The sequence below is a fragment of the Ostrea edulis genome, chromosome 2, assembly GCF_947568905.1.
Source record: "Ostrea edulis chromosome 2, xbOstEdul1.1, whole genome shotgun sequence".
In the NCBI taxonomy this organism is placed as follows: domain Eukaryota; kingdom Metazoa; phylum Mollusca; class Bivalvia; order Ostreida; family Ostreidae; genus Ostrea; species Ostrea edulis.
In genome coordinates, this window is record NC_079165.1 from 73,203,244 (window position 1) to 73,218,929 (window position 15,686).

At 33.6% G+C, this 15,686-nt stretch overlaps 3 protein-coding genes across 10 annotated transcripts in view; 1 reads left to right on the forward strand and 2 right to left on the reverse strand.

Annotated features, from left to right (window-relative positions):
• On the reverse strand, positions 1-7,211 carry LOC125678261 (uncharacterized). The gene is made up of 7 exons (XM_056153457.1): positions 7,206-7,211; positions 4,243-4,411; positions 3,755-4,053; positions 2,900-3,382; positions 2,672-2,801; positions 2,029-2,159; positions 1-1,321 (listed from the first exon to the last, which is right to left on the reverse strand). Exons 1-7 carry the CDS (start codon positions 7,209-7,211, stop codon positions 989-991), a joined length of 1,551 nt encoding a protein of 516 aa, XP_056009432.1. The 3' UTR covers positions 1-988.
• Positions 5,900-8,641, reverse strand: LOC130052385 (uncharacterized). The gene is made up of 2 exons (XM_056157217.1): positions 8,001-8,641; positions 5,900-7,650 (listed from the first exon to the last, which is right to left on the reverse strand). Exons 1-2 carry the CDS (start codon positions 8,538-8,540, stop codon positions 7,573-7,575), a joined length of 618 nt encoding a protein of 205 aa, XP_056013192.1. The 5' UTR covers positions 8,541-8,641; the 3' UTR covers positions 5,900-7,572.
• LOC125679618 (uncharacterized) overlaps positions 8,627-15,686 on the forward strand; it is a 20,854-nt gene continuing 13,794 nt past the window's right edge. For 6 of the 8 annotated variants that reach the window (XR_008800732.1, XR_008800731.1, XM_056157211.1 and 3 more), the window contains exons 1-3: positions 8,627-9,034; positions 13,375-13,448; positions 14,352-14,441. Coding sequence is in view for 6 of the 8 variants with exons in the window: in XM_056157211.1 (XP_056013186.1) it covers positions 8,959-9,034; positions 13,375-13,448; positions 14,352-14,441 (240 nt within the window). In the remaining 2 variants the exon portion in view is untranslated. Of the gene's footprint in view, positions 9,035-13,374; positions 13,449-13,484; positions 13,639-14,351; positions 14,442-15,686 lie in introns of those variants that run through there. The other 2 variants (XM_056157215.1, XM_056157213.1) reach the window with 2 other exon arrangements.

The following is a 15,686-nucleotide window of genomic DNA, read 5'->3' on the forward strand; positions in this document are numbered from 1 at the left end:
TTGATTAAATCCATGTTTATTCCATTTGAAAATTTAATTACTGTACATTGTATATGTGTGCATGTAAATTGGACAAGTCTTGGCGATAATCCTCCATAATATTTAATTTGATTTTATGTCTCATGTACCAGGTAGATAAACAATCACATCATTATAGTTGTTTATTCCTTAATCGACGGAATGGAAGTAAAGGTTTATGTCTGTATATCATGTTCACCAACTGTTTATAACTGTCTGCAAATGGATTGCTTTTCTGGACTAGTTCTCTGCACTTGAGCTTGCGTCCTTTATGTTGGGAAAAACCATCGATGTCAAAAAGGTCTTGTACAATCTTCCGAACATCAGATTTATATGAAGGTATGTTGTGGAATCCTTTTCTTCTATGTACATCATTAATCATGTCCAAATTTTTCACAGCTTTGATTAAAAGAGGAAATTGTTTCGAGTGCGCAATTATACTCTCCTTTGTTTGGAATCCAGAACAAGTGTTTTTTGTATCTCTGTTGACTAGTTCTACATACTCATCTAGTGTCATGTTCGAGTTCTTCCCACCTGACAAATTTATACAGCGATTTGCAATAAGTCTCTCTGTTTGAGGAGGCGGCAAGGTTCCTGATATGAGGCCTGTTAAATGGATGCTGCCGATAAGATATTTTGTTTTGTGGGTCTTGTTGTACAGCGGGGTCTCGTACTTAGCTGAGCGAATAGATCTATAGCCATCAGCCATATCCACTGCCGTATCAAGATTTCGATGTAATGCTGACAGACGGAAAAGGGCTATCAAATAATCAAAAAGTTCATCTTGCAATAGGTTTGCTTGTTTACTTTTTCGTAATGCTGGTTTGGAATAGCCATGGACTTCTTTTTCATGAAATTCTGCACTTTTGATATGACAGTAAGTTTTTTCACAGTAGTGGCAGGAAAAGCGACCATCTTTAAAGTTCCCGAACCAATAATTTTCTTCATGATCTGGATCAGACAATACTTGTCACAACTCTTCAAACAAGTCACTGTCTCCAAAAAACCACTTGTTCACAATTCGTTCACATATGTTATTCATCCACTGTATTTTTTCCTCTCCTGTCCATTTGGAGAATTCATCAGGCAGTGGTATGCTCTCTGTTAAGTTAAGAAGTCCAAACTCTTTCAAGAAAAATGCACAACACATAGCATCAAATATAGTACGGTATAGCATTTTATATCCTCTGTAAGAGTTCTTTACTTTCCCCTTCACATTGCGTGCATTTAATATGTTCTTATAATAATACACTGTTCCTCTGTCATTTGCTGACTGGGTGCTGTATGTTTGCAACACAATTGCCTAAAAAAAAAAAATAATTGGTATATTTTTACCTATATTCATATCAAGTTCAACATTATTAACAAGATCATACCACATCGCTCACCTGATATCATGTGAACAAAGGAGGCCCATGGATCATATCGCTCACTTTAGTAACCTTGCATATTCGCATGTAAAATTGTGATCCCTATTGTGGTCCCATCTTACCCCTGGGGATTATGATGTTAAGAAACTCGAATCTCCATTATGTCGGGAAGCTTACATGTAATGTTAACTTTTCTGGTCCATTGGTTCTTGTGAAGAATTTTGAATGACCCCACCCTATTTTTGTGATTATCTCCCCTTTGAAGGGGGCATGACCCTTCATTTGAATGAACTTGAATCCCCTTCACCCAAGGATGTTTTGTGCCAAGTTTGGTTGAAATTGGCTCAGTGGTTCTAGAGAAGATTTTTAAAACTTGTTAATGTAATTTTGCTATTATCTCCCCTTGGACAAGGATGTTGCAACTCAGTTGAATAAATTTGATGCTTTATGCCAAGTTTTAGTTGAAATTGGCTCAGTGGTTCTGGAGAAGTCACAAATGTGAAAGTTTACAGACAGACGATGGACAGCAAGTGAGCTAAAAAGTGAACCTCACTTTATGAAAAAGGAAATCTTAGTTGATAAATATCTGTTATATCTTTTATTTTTAAGTGCACATAAGAAACTGTTTGACTTAATTTACCTCAAGGAAGTTCATGAGCCGATGAAAATCTTCAATTTTGGAAATGAATCCTTCAAACTTATCCAATGGATTTTCATTATTGGTCATAGCTTCTTGGGCACTCTGTATTCTCTCATCAGTCAATCTGTCTCCTTTAAAGTGAAAAAAAAATTACACGAGTTACTCTTCACTATCTTTTTCAATATTTCATTTCAAATAAAAATCACAATAATTCTAACAAATCTATATAACTGCAATCAGGGCTTGAAACTAACTTTTCACATCACCAGTTTAGCCAGACTGATACGATTTATTTTAAACAAGTCTGCAGAAAATTTTACCAGTCCACCAGGGTTTTCCAGATATAATTAAAGATATTTCGTTAATGTTATTCAAATAAAATAATGGGATTTAACTCTGTGCCTTGGACAATTTTGCAACACTAATCAGGTTTGTCTGATGTCTATAGAGGAATGCCAAAAGCAGAGTTTAAACAAGTTTTTCAAAATGACGTTTTAGAAAATTAACCAGTCCCATCGGACTTACTAAAACAAATGTCAATCAGTCTGCCAGACTTTTATCCAGTCAGTGATAAGCATATGTTAATTTTGAGCCCTGCTGTTGATGTTCCTCTTGAAATGTTCCCCTATTAATTTTTACTTGCCTCCAAAAAACACTTCCTCAACTATTTCCCCAGCATCATCAATGGGCACATACTTCTTTGATATGTCCTTTAGTAGCCTGATCACATCTTGGGTAACCATTTCATTACAATCAAAAAGTCCCAAAGAATACTGTAAAAACAAATGAATATGCATGTATTTGAACTGGATTTGTTGGAGATAAAAACATGCCTAGAATTGTCTAGAAATTTAGTATACATGTGTCTTACTTGTTCCGTTTTCATTCCTGAGAATTCACTATACTTGTGCTTCAAGTGTTTTGGATATATATATCCAAATGCTCCGTTCAGCTGCTCAATATTTGCAATCACTGCATTGGCCACTAAAAAGGTCAACTCATGCAGAAGAATGTCCTGATCAGCTACTGAGGGAATAAAATCCACAGGAGTTAATTCTAAAATATCTAGGAGCTGTGGATCAAAAGCACAATTCAAAGAATCCACCCTATCAACGACTCCAATAACCTGAAACAGGTGCAAAGACAATGTCTTGTCTTGAGAGGTACGATAAGATGGAATAATATTTCTATCCCAATTGTCTCCAATTAGCTGATATTTCTTGTTTCCTCCTCGACTCCATTCTGTTTTGTACTTAAGTAGTTCTTCGTCCAAGTATTCGTCCCATGAATTCAGCTTTCTTCGCAATGTTTCTGGGTGAACTGAAGCACCAAATTTGGCAATCCTCTCGATATCCTAAAGAAACATGTAAAATCAATTTAATTAAAGCAAATATCACATGTCAAGTAATAGAATTTATCAATCATACTAAAAATCATACAAATGTATATATATGTAAGAATGCTGAATATAAAATTTAAAATATCCAATATGCTTTAAACCTTGACAACTGTATTAGAGTATATTGGAATATTTGTCCAATCTCAACAATGCTCAAGACTTAAAAACAATATATAATTATTAAACAGATATATTTGCAATTTAATAAATCAAGCTGTGCCTCAGATATTCAATAGCAATGTGTTAATGAATAGTTGTTTGTTTATCTGGATATCTGTCTAAATATGGTTTGTAATTATCACTTTTGAATATGGTAGACTAAAGTACCTTAAGGGTGCATCCTCCATGCATTAACACTAGTCCTGACAAGTACTGTACTAAAGACATTTCTTGAGATCTGGCATGCAGAATCTGGGACAAAGTGTACATTACAAGTTGAAATGGTTTGTTATTCACTTGGATTGGAATGTCATTAACCATTGCTGATACTATCTTCAGGATATTAGGGGCACGTATTTGTAGTTCTGTGTACAGTTTGTCCCAAGTGAATTCCATAACATTTTGAATTGATTTGTCTTGAAGCACACTTCCAGAATTTCTCTTGCACAAGGTTTTGCATTCATCACCTGCAAAACATGACAAAAATTGCAAGGCATGCTATTTGAAAAATACAAAATTTAATCAATAAAATCTACTAACATACATTTACACACAGAAGTTTACAAATCTGCTAATGACTGCTACCATATTTTTCATACATGTCTTTCTTAAATAAGATTTAAAAAGAGTTGATCACTAGACTTTCAAGTCCATACCTAAAATTGCTACAGAACTCTCAATTAGTTCTTCTGGATGACTTGTCTTTAAAAAGTCCCTCAATCCACTGCCTATGTATTTTCCCCTAAAAACAATTTTGCAGACCTTCTTCTCCTTTTCATCGGTGATGAACCTACTTTTGCGACCACTTGGATAGTAAATACTAATCTGCAAGTAATTTAAGTACATGTACATTAAATAACACCTTTTCATTCTAAGCCTAAGACCATGACAATAATAACTAAGGTATGCAAACACACTACAGAGAATCTGTTCGTTGGATATAATTTTCATCAAACCTTTGTTTTTCATCTCAGAACATTGGATAGGAGATAAAAACTTCTATATCTTTATTTTGATATAAATTTTGTTAAATATAATGATTTTCTAATTTGTGTACCTTTTATCATAGTTGAGATTTATAGAAAATCCAAAATCTGAATTGAAGCATAATCTGAAAGAACAACATGCACATGCATAATTAGCAAATACAAAAGGTCAACTTATTTTCAAATTCATTCACAGCTACATCAACTACAAACAAGAGGCCCACAGGCCTTATAGGTCATGTGAGTACTAGTAAAAAAGTATCACTACTCCCAAGGGCCATGAAATCTAGAGAAAACAAATTCCTGTTTTGACTAAATTCTAATGTTCAGCAACAGTATAAAACAAGATGTGAAATTCACCGTACATCCTTTTCTGCTATTCCTAAGTATGCATTTAGATTTTATACAGTACCAGCAAAATTACACATAAACAATATATACAAAGTTTAGTCCCACCCTAGAGTCAGAACCCCTACCCTGGGTATCATGAAATTTACAATTTTGGTAAAGGCCTTCTCGCTCTACATAATTATGCATTTAGTTTTTCTTAAACATTTGCGGATCTAAAGAAGAGTTTTGAAAATTTGTCAATTTTGGGCAGTTTTTGCCCCACCCCTAAGGCCCCAGGGGTGCAGGAATCCTGAAATTTACAATTTATGTCCCCTTTGTTCCAAAGATGCTTCACACCAAATTTGAAAAGAATTAGTATAGTAGTTATCAAGAAGTTAAATATGTTCAATTGTTATCAAACAACAATGGACAACAACCAATTGCAATATGAGTTTACTCAGGTGTCCTAAAATATATAGATCTGTACTTTAGTCAGATTGGGTTGTTCACTACAACATGAAAAAGCTTATCAAATCGGCGCAAACTGATTTAATTATGAAAGATGTGATGATACGTAATGAGTACATATGTCAAAAAGCCAAAAATATGCAATTGGGATTTTAAAAAAACATGATTTTCAAAAATTTATATCAGTAAATATGAACTGAAGACTGGTGGATTTGAACTTGTGATCTGTGGGTCACTCACCGGTAACTTTATCCACTGAGCTACGATGATAGACAAACAAACTGATTGATACAAATAATTTTTTAAAAAACATAAATCGCCATCTTGTGATGTAGTTTCATAAAAGTATAAGTCTTGATGTAATGAGCAACCCTTACAAGAGGCCTATGGGTCTTTGATCTCCTAAAAGTCTTCTTGTAGCCCAACCCTTCTAACAAACTTGCATCTACACTATGCCAGGAAGCTTTCCTGTAAGATTCGACTTTTCTCACCCAGTAGTTCTTGAGAACATTTTTAGATCAATCCATTCTTTCTTTCTTTTTTTGCATTTCCTTCATTACCTCCCCTTTGAAGAGAACATTCCTGTGAACAAACTTGAATCCCCTTTACCCAAGAATTGATTTGTGCCAATTTTGAATGAAATTGGCTTCATGGTTCTGGAGAAGAAGTCAAACATGTGAAAAGTTTTTGGACAGACAGATGTGATCAGAATAGCCCACTTAAGCTTTCAGCTAAGGTGAGCTAAACTGAATCATGATTAATGAAATACTATGTTAGTGACTAAGTATAACATGAACATCTAGAATTGAACTGATCAGTAAAAACTTTTGCTACACTTTCAATTTACAAGTTAACCTCAATCGACCCATCTAAAGGTGTGGGTTGAATGTCGCTTTGGTCTCTATTAGTCTCAAAATCTAAAGATCGCTTAGATCCTTTTTTATTTGTTGATGCACCCTCTAGAAAGATAAAATCCAGTATTTGTATACAGGAATTTTTGCATTTTCTTTTCATTCTGATAAGGATGTTTTATTGAAATCTATATATGTTAGATTCAAATCATCCAATGAAAATAATGTGTTATTACAGGTTATGTTATAAACTACTTACAATCCACTTTCATGAAATTAATCATCTTTTGTCCATTTATTATACAACTGTTGACATTATACATCTACAGTATAGTGCTATAAATGAGTCAAGTTCTATATTTCATTGAAAACAATCACTTTTCTACATATTTCTCATAAAATCATCTAAGGTCAATTTTTACACCATTAAAAATACAAATATCTGCAGTTTCTGGTCTCAATGTCTTGATTTTGTTTTCCTGAACAGTCAAACACATTATATGACTGTAGGAACACCGCACTCAATGATTTCATTCCATTCTGACAAAGGATAATATTTAAGGAAATGGAGTGCTCTAAGCTGATATTAAAGTTTCAGTTGTCATATTTCTGCAATTGTTGGTAAAACTTTAAAAAACATGAACAGAATTTATGTCTAAATGTTATGTATTATATGCTTTAGATTTCATAATAATTAGACCAAAAATGGATTCAGAAATATTTTTCAAATGAAATAATCATTGTATGGCATTATGCTGTATTGTGACATAACCTTTTGTTTCCATAACTGTGTTTAAAATCAAGTACAATGCTGTTTAGTAGGACAACATTTCAAACTATGACTCTGTAATTCCTTTTCTGGTCACATTCTGATTGAGGTTCTCAAGATGCTTTGTAGGATAATGCAGGTGCTGTGTATAAGAATGTGTGAGTTGTTGAACTGCATTGAGATTCAGATAGCTTTCAAAGACACATGTAACACACTGCCATGTTGTCACATATTTCCTATATGTCCCATATGTTTCCTGCAATTACTTAAATTTCTTACTGGCCTAATATAGTACCTTTAAAATGCTTCGTATATAGTTAATGTTGATAAATAAGCATTGATACACAATGTGAAACAAACCCATAGGTATATCCCTAAAAAAGTCAAGTACAACAGTTAGTATATATAATGAAAGCATGCACTTTCAGTCTTGAAACTTTTCATGTCACAGAAGTTAATTGTTTTCAAACAGAACGACTGCCAGGTGGACACACTGTAAGGTTTTTTTTTTTTGCATTTCATGACACACCTTGATTATTAAAAGCTCTATTTAAATCAATCATTCATTCTATCAATTATGATTCACATATTTTTATACATACCAACTTGTTTCTCCTGTGGTGCAATAGGGATACATGCAGTATGTACAGGCATAGACAGCTGTCAATTAAAAATGATTTAAGATAATTTTTGAATATCTAATTATATATTTAATGGTATGTTGACACATACAGACATTTGACAGTCACCCAAGACTGGGGTGTATTGAATTCCTAAATTTTCCTTTGATCCACTAATTAATACACCTGATAGTAATTAGCATATCTAAGGATTTAATTTTAATTGTAAATAGTCTTGGATTGTGCCCGAGAGTGTGATGACAGTAACACTTCTTTCAAGTGGTATCTGTGTTTAAGACCAAGCCTAGAGATTTTTGTTTTCAATTTGTAAATGTTTACCATGTTTACATATAAATGTTAATATTACACCAATATGCTTAGATAACTTACCCCTGCTTTCGATGAATCCGTTCTTGTATTCGTCAGATCTTTAAAGGGCGTCAGTTGTACAAGCTTCACAACAGATACGTCGAAAGATTTCTTCTTCGTAGAGGGCACATGTGTATCCGGGCTCCGGAGCATTCTTTTCGTTATTGATGTTCTTCGGGGAGACGGCAGTTGTAACATTTTTGTTTTCAAAGTTCGCACTGCCATTTCACGAAAACGTTCTTTAACAACTGCATTTTTGGCTTCAATTTTTAAAACAGATTCAACCTGTCGATAACATTTTTTGCAAACCCCTCCAAGGCCTTTTTCATCCAAATCTGTCAACACACCCGTCAGTTTCCTGATATTCCCCCACCTTTCTTCATTTAAACGCAGTTTAATTTCGCTAAACTTTTGGATTTTTTCACTACCGTCACTTGCTTTCTCAATTTGTTTAAAACAAAATCCACAGAGGATACACGCATCCGACAAAAGACATGTTTTCCTCGGCGTGGCACTTATCGACGCCATTTTTAATTGTGTTATTTGCTTATCGGAACTCATCGGGTATCATCTCATACGTATGAAAATGGAATGACTTCCGAAATACCAGACAAGCAAAAGGAAGTTATGATTTCATTGGCCAATGCAAAATTCACCAGACCATGATCTCTTATGGGGAGTTATCAGATCCTATATATATAATAATATAGGTCTGTACTTTAGTCAGATAATATAGGTCTGTACTTTAGTCAGATTGAAAGCAGACGGGATTAAATATGGCCTATTTAAGAATTCATGTTAGCTTTGATATGCTCAAAGTTAATGAAAATAACCAATGACGTAAATGTCCCTTTTCATTGAAATGTGCGTTTCAGTTTATACACTTAGTAAGAGTGGACTCGTCGTTTAATTTAAGCCTTAGTGCGATCGACCTAGATCTCACTTTGACCGAACCAGTGGACAGTGTTCCTTATACAAAATGAACCAGGTACAGGGTAGCTGGATTTTAACTCTAATTTCATGCTTGCTGATAGAAAATACTCAATGTATTGCAGGTAAGTAGTGCATTATAATTGGTTATTGCTAATGAAATCAAACCTTAGCTGTCATTTTTGCGAGTTGTTATTTATACAAAACTACTTAAAGAAACTCCGCACATACCGATTTATCCTGAAGGTGAAGATCAATCTTATAAATCCTATAAAACAATACAACATTGACAGCAGGGCAGATATGGACCCCAGAGGTGGGATTAGGTTCCTGGAAGGACTGAAGTTCCCTGCTAACCGGTCTCTCTATTTTACATGTATGATAAAGATTCATTATGAAATTAAATAAGTTGAAGATATAAGACAGTGCAGGAATGTAAAGTTTGATGTTCTATAATTTCTACGATATTATAAACAAGCGAAGTTTTACCGACTTGAGAACTTTTTCATCATGTTCTAATCAAGGGCTGTTTCTTTTGCGGTGCAGTACATTGATATCTTTATTTCGGAATCGCATAAAATAGAGAAAAGTTCATATTATAAAAATAGTTGAAAAATGTTATATTATTTTTAAAATGTTTATCTAGGGTGAATTTTCCCTTGAATCCAGTCTTACTCCTGCATTCATCCCAAAGTTGGATCGTGATATCGCTTTTGAAATTCAACTCAATAACGTGATAAAGTTGAACTCTAAAACCCCCACAGATTTTTATATCAAACTGATATTTTTTGGATTGATTTACATCGTGAAAACATCCTGAGCTATGAATGCTTTCTCTCTGTATTCCTTGTGTATTCACTGGCATAAACACGCACCACAAAATACATATCAAAATTAAATTTCTCTAAATGAAGCCAGCCATTTATTATGGGGTAACTCAAATAATGGATAATACGAGTAAGTTCATTCAAAAATTTAAGCGAATTATGGTCATGCGCTTGTGCTTTCATTCTTCCTATTTTTCGGCTTTAAATTAAACAATAATCTTTGGACCATTACAGAGTAAAGATACTGAATTTGTGAATTAAATGGAGTTACCCTCTATCATTTTCAAATTCATCAAGAAAAATACAGTTTGATTAATTCGTTCGACTTTATCAGCTTTATCAAAAAATTATGCAAGGAGAGAAATATATTGTTCTCAATGCAGCGCAAGTTATTTCCCCCTGATTAGGGACGGTCCTAAAGCGTAAGAAAGAAATAGGAAATTTACTATTTCTGATTGTAATTATCTATGAATTCATTGAAATGACTGAAAAATAAATTAGCATGACTATACAATAATTTTAGTCACTGATTACATTTATGTGTCCCTTGTGTGATTTTTCCACAAGCAATGTACAGGTCATGATGCAACAAAGTACATGCATGTAAATTAGTATTAGTCCGAGACTTATTTAGACCAGGATGTTTTTACATATCAGTAATTTTTCATTATTAATTTTTATCAATATTTCCGATGACCAAAACACAATTAGATATACCTGATATTGCACGTGCAAACCAAAACATACAGTGCATTATTAACTTGTCATGTCACTCTACGACAAAAATACTTGTTGCTAAATGTTATTTTTAATCAGGTACTAATGAACAGAACATGTTAATTATGTGGAATCTAGTCTCATCTTTCTGTTGAAATGGGGTTTTATTCACGGTGTGATTCAATCTTATAAAAATACAATTTTGTACATGTGTAAATCAATTTACAGGTACAGCTTCGCCCGGATTGTAATTACTCAAATGTACACAAAAATGATTATCAGGCCTGCAGCAATAGAGGTTACTACACAAAAATGATTATCAGGCCTGCAGCAATAGAGGTTACTACACAAAAATGATTATCAGGCCTGCAGCAATAGAGGTTACTACACAAAAATGATTATCAGGCCTGCAGCAATAGAGGTTACTATACAAAAATGATTATCAAGCCTGCAGCAATAGAGGTTACTACACAAAAATGATTATCAGGCCTGCAGCAATAGAGGTTACTACACAAAAATGATTATCAGGCCTGCAGCAATAGAGGTTATTACACAAAAATGATTATCAGGCCTGCAGCAATAGAGGTTACTATACAAAAATGATTATCAGGCCTGCAGCAATAGAGGTTACTACACAAAAATGATTATCAGGCCTGCAGCAATAGAGGTTACTACACAAAAATGATTATCAGGCCTGCAGCAATAGAGGTTACTACACAAAAATGATTATCAGTCTGCAGCAATAGAGGTTACTACACAAAAATGATTATCAGGCCTGCAGCAATAGAGGTTACTACACAAAAATGATTATCAGGCCTGCAGCAATAGAGGTTACTACACAAAAATGATTATCAGGCCTGTAGCAATAGAGGTTACTACACAAAAATGATTATCAGGCGTGTAGCAATAGAGGTTACTACATGCAACGTTGGTTATTTTTTTATAAATAGACTGCCCTTTCCCTTAACAATAGTAGTAGTGAATTGTACATAGTGAAAATGTAAATTTTAACCAATGAATTGAACTCAAGGATCAACCCTTGCTCCCTTCCCTTACGAATTAGGATTTAAAGGTTTGGATTTATTCTATTTTGATTGTTAAGAATTTTCAGATAATATGGTGAAGTAAACTACCCCCCCCCCCCCCTTTTTGAAAATTTTTGCTTCGTGCCTAATTATATCACATGTTTTCATCGTATATATATTTCCTAGAAACTTATTGTGGCTAGAGTTCTTTAGAAATTCTCTGTATCAATTGTATCATAACTTGAACAGAAATAAAAACATCAAATACCGCTGTAAGGAGGGGGGGGGGGGGGGGGGGGGGGGGGGCTTTTCCTTCCCAACCCTACAATTTCACGTAATGCACTTTCAAAAAAGTTTTTCCAATAAAATCGAAGAAACTAAATACAGTTTTATCATAGATGCTTAGGACCGCAATGGTAAGCACGCCCCCTACTTCCAGTGTAAGGGGAGTAACTGCATAAATGTCGCTGCGGATACAGTCAGAGCAGCTACAGGCTTGTAGATAATGTTGCTATATGTATAGCTCTGTAAAGATATGTAAGACTGAAGCAAGACAAGAGGAAATGGAAAATTAAAATATAACGTGACATGGAATTAAGAATGCTATGTCGCAAAATAAAATTTAGAATGAAGAATGCAAATTAAAATGTTATTATAAGGTAAAATGAAATTAAAATGTCTTATAGTAAAATCCTTGTTAGAATAAAGAATACAAAAAGGATGCATAGAATTATGGCGGTAATTCCTTTCCATAGATCAGTGTCAAACTACAATTACCGTGAATATATGCGTACCGTATTGTTTTCCTCCAATAGTTTTGCTACTACGACGTGACTTCCCACTGCTTTCTTTATACACCTATCAACCAATACTTTTAACTATTCCACTTTGCGGGGTCAGCCAAAGGCCAATCGGTGAATAACTGAGTTTTCCTTCTTCACCCTACCAAATGCGTTAGGTTAAATCTGTGAATAAATAGTTAATTAATTATCAAAGTACATGTAGTACCAAACACCTGTAAAACAGTTTTCTATATATCTTCTTAAATTTATTGATTTAATAAATGAAATACCCTTAATATTCAATTATGTTCTAAACAAACTAATATCATCCACAACATGTATTTGACATAGTTTGAAAAATATGGGAGACATAATAATATGATAATAGCCTTTATTTATCCAGGGTAACACAAATTAGCATATAGCTAGTTTCCATTGTGGTCCTGCATTAAAACATAGATACAAACATAAAATTAACATCTAAAATTTGTATCTAAATATGAATACGATATAAAAGGAAAGGGAGAGAAAAAAACATAGCATAAGTCACACTTAATTAGTGATAAAATCATTATCTAAATATGAATACATGACATAAAAGGAGAGAAGAAAATATAGCATCAGACACACGCACACACAGTGCCATATCGCAACTACATTTGGCACACTTGAACAAAAAGAGGAAAGCACGATGTTTAAGTGCTACTTCTATGAAAATATTCCATCAAATACAATATAGCTTTAAAAATGCCAACCGAACCAGAGTTTCGAACATTTTGAGACAGTTTTTTTTCCTAAAGGAATGCAGAAGAGTAGCTGTATGAACGTTTATAATTTTCTGTTTTAGCTCTTGGTAAATATAATAAATTAGACATATAATCATTCGACCTGGTTTGGCGGCAACTCACATCTCTTGTATATTTAAACATGTTTAGGTAATTTGGCATTTGATTATTTAAAACTTTGAACAGAAAGACAACCTTTTTAAACATAAAATAATTCTTATTTGGCATCCAATTCAATCAAGAAAAGAGTCGACATTCACATCATAAAACTAGAGGATATGAGAATAATTGTACCTTACTGTATTCATTCAGATATTCATTTGTTACAGAGAAAGAGTACGCAAAACAATTCATCCCGACAGAGAGTTCTTATTTTAATGAGGATCGTTGTCAGGGTGATGAGGTATGTATTTTAATGAGGATCGTTGTCAGGGTGATAAGGTATGTATTATAATGAGGATCGTTGTCAGGGTGATGAGGTATGTATTGTAATGAGGATCGTTGTCAGGGTGATAAGGTATATATTGTAATGAGGATCGTTGTCAGGGTGATAAGGTATGTATTGTAATGAGGATCGTTGTCAGGGTGATGAGGTATGTATTATAATGAGGATCGTTGTCAGGGTGATAAGGTATGTATTGTAATGAGGATCGTTGTCAGGGTGATAAGGTATGTATTATAATGAGGATCGTTGTCAGGGTGATAAGGTATGTATTGTAATGAGGATCGTTGTCAGGGTGATAAGGTATATATTGTAATGAGGATCGTTGTCAGGGTGATAAGGTATGTATTGTAATGAGGATCGTTGTCAGGATGATGAGGTATGTATTGTAATGAGGATCGTTGTCAGGGTGATAAGGTATGTATTGTAATGAGGATCGTTGTCAGGGTGATAAGGTATGTATTTTCACTATTTTAGAAATTCTTCCCATAAGACAAAGGTACAAGGAAGCACCCGGAGCAGAAAGGGACGCGGATCAGCGACGTGAAATAAAGATAGTTTTTTTTTGTTGTTTTTTTTTTTTAATATGCATGGAACTGGCCCAAATTACATACAATTTTTCAAACTGCTTTCTACCATTGACGACAAATGATTATAATTAACCCGTCATTGGTATGTACACAATATGCTCTTACTTAATGTGATGAATTATATGAGGGAGAATGTACCAAGTATTTGTCATGTGAAGAACTATATGAACATCTAAATACACATTCATACAGATATGACAGTCATATTTCGTGTTTGCAGTATGTAGAATGTAGTTATTGATATTAAAAGACTACATTTCCTTTTTTATTTCAGGCTATAACAAATCTACTGAATGATGTTAGGAAGCTTATGCGAGAAAACCATGTTGACGCCTACATAATATGTAACGAAAATGAAAATATGGTACGTATTGAAGGGTACTGTTACGACAGCATAAGCGCACAATCTTCACGCCTTCCATATAATCATTCTCCGGTGAATCGTCTCAATTAAGATATATAAGATTCAAACTGTTTATGCAAAGTACAAATTTATGTGCATGTATAAAATACATTAGGGATGAATTCTTCTCAGACAAAGAACTGTGAACGATAGTATTGTTTCACCGCCTACCTTCTGATGAATTTTTAAAAGTTATCATTTCTAAATGGGTTTTTTTTTATGTCAATATACATGTAGATATTCATACGAATTTTCATAAAAGTTGATTTAATTGACAAAACAAAGAGAGATAACTCTATAATATGGGTTAAAATTTCACTATAGGAATCAATGGTAAACGGAAACTATTTTTAACACCCCCTCCCGGAGGGGAAGGAATTGCAAGTTCCTTTTTGCAGGTATTATACATTGTCATTTAGCTTTTGTTGTTTCACGAGGGGGGGGGACACATGTTTACAGATCAAAACACAGTGAAAATATTTACTCTGTGATCAATTGCAAATGAGGATAAAGTGTGAGAAATGAAGATTGACTTAATAATATAAAGTAATTTGACAAATTAATTGGTTATTTATTGCTATAAATAAAAAAATTAAAATATATGACGTTTTAAAGCCCGGTTTCAAGGACCTAATAAAAAATAATTGAAATTAAGAGCATTTGATTAACTAACATTGGTATTAAAGTTAATAATCAATTACTAATAAATTCTACTTTGCATTTAAAAAAATATCATTTAGCAAGATTGCAAAGATTTTTAAAATACACGCGTTGAAGAGTAAGCGTATGTAGTTCTTAGAGAATATACATCATTTTCCTAGTGTTTAATAATCATGCTATGTAGAAAGATAGAGAATTGTAATCGTGTACATATTGCTTATGCTGTAAATCAGAACATAATTTGTAAAATGTATTGGCGTGGTGTTAAATATACCACCATAATAAACACAGGTGTTAAGCCCGTTTTGACACGAAACTCCTCGTAACCATAAATAAAGGGATTGAACTCTGACCTAGATAAAACCACAGGAGTCTGAAGTTTTATCAATTAAGTTTAAAATAAAAATCATGAAAAAAATACCCACCGTCTTCTAAAAAAATACAAAGACGGTGGATATGTTTTTTCCGGATTGGATATTTTTTCCCGGATTTTTATTTTAATTTAATTGATAATACTTCAGACTCCTGTGATAAAGCTATACCCAC